Raw genomic sequence first — 4622 nt, 5'->3', positions numbered from 1 at the left:
AAGTCTCCATGATTAAACATCCTGCAGGCTCCCAAAAGTAAAGCCAAAGCATCTCTGGGTTGCAGTAAAGGTCATAAACCCCGCCCCCTCCATGTTAGCAGATGGGACATAGGCCAGACTGAAACATCAAATCATCTGATTATTTTAGGTAGTTCTTATCATGCTGATGTTTGTTCAGTTTGGTTTTAATGAGTTATTTGATGATATTAAAAGGTGGTTTCGTGCCATGATTGACTGCACAGAGTCCAAATGATGTCACCAGAACAAGATGACAGCGCTCATATCTATGACATTTTGGCTTCATTTCTTTTTACAATGGGAGGAAGTGGAGACCTGCCATCAGTTTTGCTATCCTTGGTCTCTTCTCGTCTTTAAGGTGTCTGCAGAGTCATCATCGCCTCAGATGGATGAGACCCTGCAGCCAGCTCCATCTCTTTATAATCTACAGAGTTCACCAGTTCATGTCCCTGTAAAACTTTGCATGGTGCGTTCAGGTTCACTGTGTCCCTGAAGTCAATCACCTGCACCACAAGCGTGACTTAAACTTGCACTCTGCTCAGGATTGATTCAGGCCACACAGTATCCCTGACTGGCCATGAGGGCGGTCTGGCTCTCCCTCCGTTTGTCCTTCTTCTTCCTCAGTCGGACCCTCCAGCAGATGGCACTAGAGCCCAGTAGGCCCAGTCCGGCAGACAGCAGCACCAGTCCCAGCACTGAGATGGTGGATCCGTGGGAGTTGAAGGTATACGCCACCGCCGTGACCACGATGCCGGCGATGAGGACGACCACGCCGAACGGCACGGTGCAGCGGTAGCAGGACATCTCGGCGCCGCCGGTGGCTGCCGTCAGCTGGACCTCGTTAACATGTGGGACACGCGTTGTCACAACGACGCTGCCGTGGTCCTTCCTGGGCTTGTCACGGCTCAGCTTCTCAGCAGAGATCGATGTCGGCATCCTCGGGGCACTCCTGGGGATCCTGGCGCCACCTTTGCTGTGGAGGTCATCCGGCATGGTGATCTTACTGGCGAGGAAGAGGTGGGCCATCCTGATAGTGATTTCAACAATCAGCCAATCACAGAACAGCTAGCTGAAAAACAGAGAATTATGAAAGGATGAAACTTCAGTGAAAAGATGAATCAACATGCAGTGGCCTGTAAATTCAAGCAAAATATTAAGTTATTTACTCTAAAAATTGTAATAAATTGTAATTTAAGATACTGAAAGAATGAATCATTTGTAGGAAAAATGTCTTTTTTAGCTTAAGAATAACTTATTTTTTTCCTTTTAGTAAAAAACAATGTGATAATGTCAGATTGAAAAGCAGTTCTGATCTGACATTACAGCTGAGCAATATCTCAGATTTACTCAGAGGGTTCAGCAGCTGATGTAAATGCTGGTGTTTGAAAAAAATCAAATTTGCTGTGCATGGTTCATATCAAAAATTTGAGGAAACATGCTCTCCATTTATTAGATATGCAAACCCCTTATAAATACTAACTGAAATCGGTCTATAAAGTGGTCAGTTGAAAACTTTATTTATTTTTATTGTCATTATTTTCGCTTCTTAATCCCAGTTTTATGCTTAATAAAAAGAAGTAAACTAAATTCATGTGAATCCAACATTTATTTCTTCTTACAGTGTATATAATGATCTGTGTTGAAGCCTCTGGTGCTGACAGTCCATGTCCGTTTATGACTGTCTGTGTATTTAAATATTCATAACAATCACATCCTTTCCTTTTATTTTTCATTCTCAACTGGTCTGCACATGTTGGCCTGTCGGCCATGTTGTTTGCGTGTTGCAGGAAAAACTTGACTAAACTTTGGGGCGAATCTCCAACAACTGATTGATGGATGATGATCTCCGAGATGGTTCAGAGGGGACAACCCTGAAACAATCACACGTTTTCTGTATGTTTAGTGACATTAAACCTTAAAAGATGATGGCAAGTTCAGGTTACACAATATCAGCCTGATTATAATCCAGTCCAGCAGATGTGGGTCATCAGGTCGAGGCGACTGTGGACGATAACTGATGCCACATCTGGAATGCCTCGTATCTCGTCTTTCCATTGTCCCAACAATCACCAACTTTGGTTTGTTCAAAATAAACTTGATATTTTCATTTTATTTTTTCATATATTTTATATTAAAGAGAGCAGCAGGAGGGAGATCAAACATCGGAAAAGTATCAGGGAGAAATGATGTGGAAAGTGTTAAAATCCGTGGCTACACATGACAGAATCAAACGCTCTGATTTCATTGTTGACAAAGTTGATTTTTTGCACACAAAAAAATCACAAAAAATAAGTTTAACATTAATTTTTGATGCTAAATGTCAGATTTAGAGTGAACAAAAGGACATATTGAAATTGAAGTAGATTTGAATCAAGTGTAGTTTTTGAGATTTCTGTAACAGTATTTTTAATTTTTAGTCACATAGGGTTACTAATTTTATCATTTCTCCAAAAAAAACACAGATGGAAGTTCAGGTTCCTCTGATGACATGTTCATAAACATGTATGCACTTAATGACCAGATGGGCTCAAGTCAAAATTAATCATAAAATTAGATTTTCCAATGCATTCTTTGTGAGAAATGTTGAGTAACGTAGCTCCACAACTTCCATTCATTAATGTCCATAGACTCCGTAGAAATGAACGGGAGCTGATGGGTGTGAGTGCTGTGAAGGCAATTTATAAAACTCAAACCACCCTGAAACATCTTAATCTGATGCCTTATGTTGCACTTAATTTGCGAGATTTGAGGACCGGCCACCGTAAATGGAGTCATTAATTCATGTGAGAGCAGTTTTAAGGAGGTTTTTAAAATTTATCAGAGACAGAAGAGACTGTAGAGCCGCTGCAAACACACACACTGATTTAACACTCTGACTGTCATCACTGCAGGTTAATGATGCAGACAAACACCTGATTTCTGTCCTGCAGAATGAGAACAATAAAAAGTCACTTACTGTGGACGTGTGCAGCTCTCCATTCTGTCTGATGTGAACTCAGTCTGTCATGTTTTCTCTCCTCATCGAGGAAGAGGCTCCACAGGTCGTCTCTCTGTGCGCTCGTCGCTCTGCATCGTCCTGACTGCAGGAATAAATGGGGGGGAATATGGCTATCAATAGAAAAAAAACAGGGGGGACTGCCCTCCCCCACACACCCTCCCCTCCGTACCTCCTCCTACTGGACCAACAGGAACAGTTTTAACTCTTTCCTCCCTTCAGCTGGAGCTCTGTGACTCTCTGACTGACTGCACGTTCACCAGAATAACCTCTGATGTCTTTAATTGATGCCAAACCACCTTAAAATGAATCAAGGTGCAGAGACACACGGTCCCAAGCACAACATTCATACAGATGTTTTGTCATCTGTTGAAAAGTTTCTGGAATTCAGGCCATTCATTCACCACATCAGTCCTGAAAATACAATCCTTGTTTGCAATAAAATAACAGACTTTGCAAAGAAATGTGCACTTGACTTTACAGATTTAGATAAATTCATTCCAGACGTCCTCTTCCTCATCCCAAAAACTTTTTAAAGGAGCAATATGCAGCTACTGCACATACAAAAATGAGTACTGCAGTCCAGATAGTGAGCTGGATCCATAAAAAATGGTTGAAATCCTGTTTAATATACAACTGCAACCATATTCAGAACCTTGAAGATGAATTTAGTTTCCTGCTCTGTTAAGATCACTTTTGATGGTATGATTCTGAGATGTGACTCTAAAAGAAACTGCAGACTCTAGGGTCCAGAACAAGTCCTCCAGATTCTACAAACAACATGAAGTCCGGTGCTCCAGTTCAGAGTGTCTGGGTCTTCTCCCAGAATCCTCCTGCAGCTCCCTCGGGAAGCCTCCGGCCTCCAGACCTGCACACTTTAACATCTGGGATGAATCAGCTGAGAGAAAGAGCCGAGGTTTATTTATTGCTGTGGTGCCTGTCGCCCCCCTAAAACCCCCAAACAGCTCCGGTCTCACGTCCTCGGTGGTCCTGGAGGTTGTTTCTATCAAATGTTATCACAGTCTTTTACTGTGCAGCATGAAATCAGATGGAGATTCTAATTATTACTGACGGACATCTTTACTGAACCAGCCTGAATTAACCAGGTGAAACTACTTTCCTAACGCCATCTCTGACTCCGCCCACTGGCTGCTGAGTCGAGTAGATCCTCACAAGCAGGAAAGAAGAGAAAGGGACGTCACAAAACTTTAAAAAATTACAACAATTAAACTGTTGGGAATAAAATTCTAAAGAAAATCACACACAAACCTGCTTATTCTAGTCTGCTAGACTATTGTCAAATATGTTGGTGAAATCTGTTGAAAGATTAGATCAAATGTGAGCAAAAATATTGTGCAAATTACAGCAAGATCTTAAACATCACTGCGGCCTCACTGTTTGACCGATCTGAACACGATTCAAAACACTTCATTTCTACAAAAATTGAAACCGACGTTCTCTAGATGGTAGAAATGAAGACTTGTGGAGATGTTCACTTACTTTAGTGTTAGATACATGTAGATGGAGGACAGACTCATCACACCAAAGTTTTTGTCACTTTTACACTTTCAGTGGAGGAAAAATAAGAAGGAAAGAAAGAAAGAAGTGG

At 41.6% G+C, this 4622-nt stretch overlaps 1 protein-coding gene across 1 annotated transcript; it reads right to left on the bottom strand.

Annotated features, from left to right (window-relative positions):
* Positions 1-239: 239 nt before the first annotated feature.
* Positions 240-3649, bottom strand: LOC146311487 (transmembrane protein 100-like). The gene is made up of 3 exons (XM_084741069.1): positions 3186-3649; positions 2975-3098; positions 240-1087 (listed from the first exon to the last, which is right to left on the bottom strand). Exon 3 carries the CDS (start codon positions 1042-1044, stop codon positions 568-570), a length of 477 nt encoding a protein of 158 aa, XP_084597195.1. The 5' UTR covers positions 1045-1087; positions 2975-3098; positions 3186-3649; the 3' UTR covers positions 240-567.
* Between the last annotated feature and the right edge of the window lie 973 nt (positions 3650-4622).

This window comes from Lutjanus erythropterus, chromosome 17, assembly GCF_056507025.1.
Source record: "Lutjanus erythropterus isolate fLutEry1 chromosome 17, fLutEry1.hap2, whole genome shotgun sequence".
Taxonomy (NCBI): Eukaryota; Metazoa; Chordata; class Actinopteri; order Lutjaniformes; family Lutjanidae; genus Lutjanus; species Lutjanus erythropterus.
Note: the sequence above shows the minus strand (reverse complement) of the source record. Positions and strands in the feature narration are given on the sequence as shown.

What these genes read in the sequence shown, in the direction of transcription:
- LOC146311487 (XM_084741069.1), bottom strand. Translation starts at nt 1,044, where the DNA reads ATGGCCCACCTCTTCCTCGCCAGTAAGATCACCATGCCGGATGACCTC.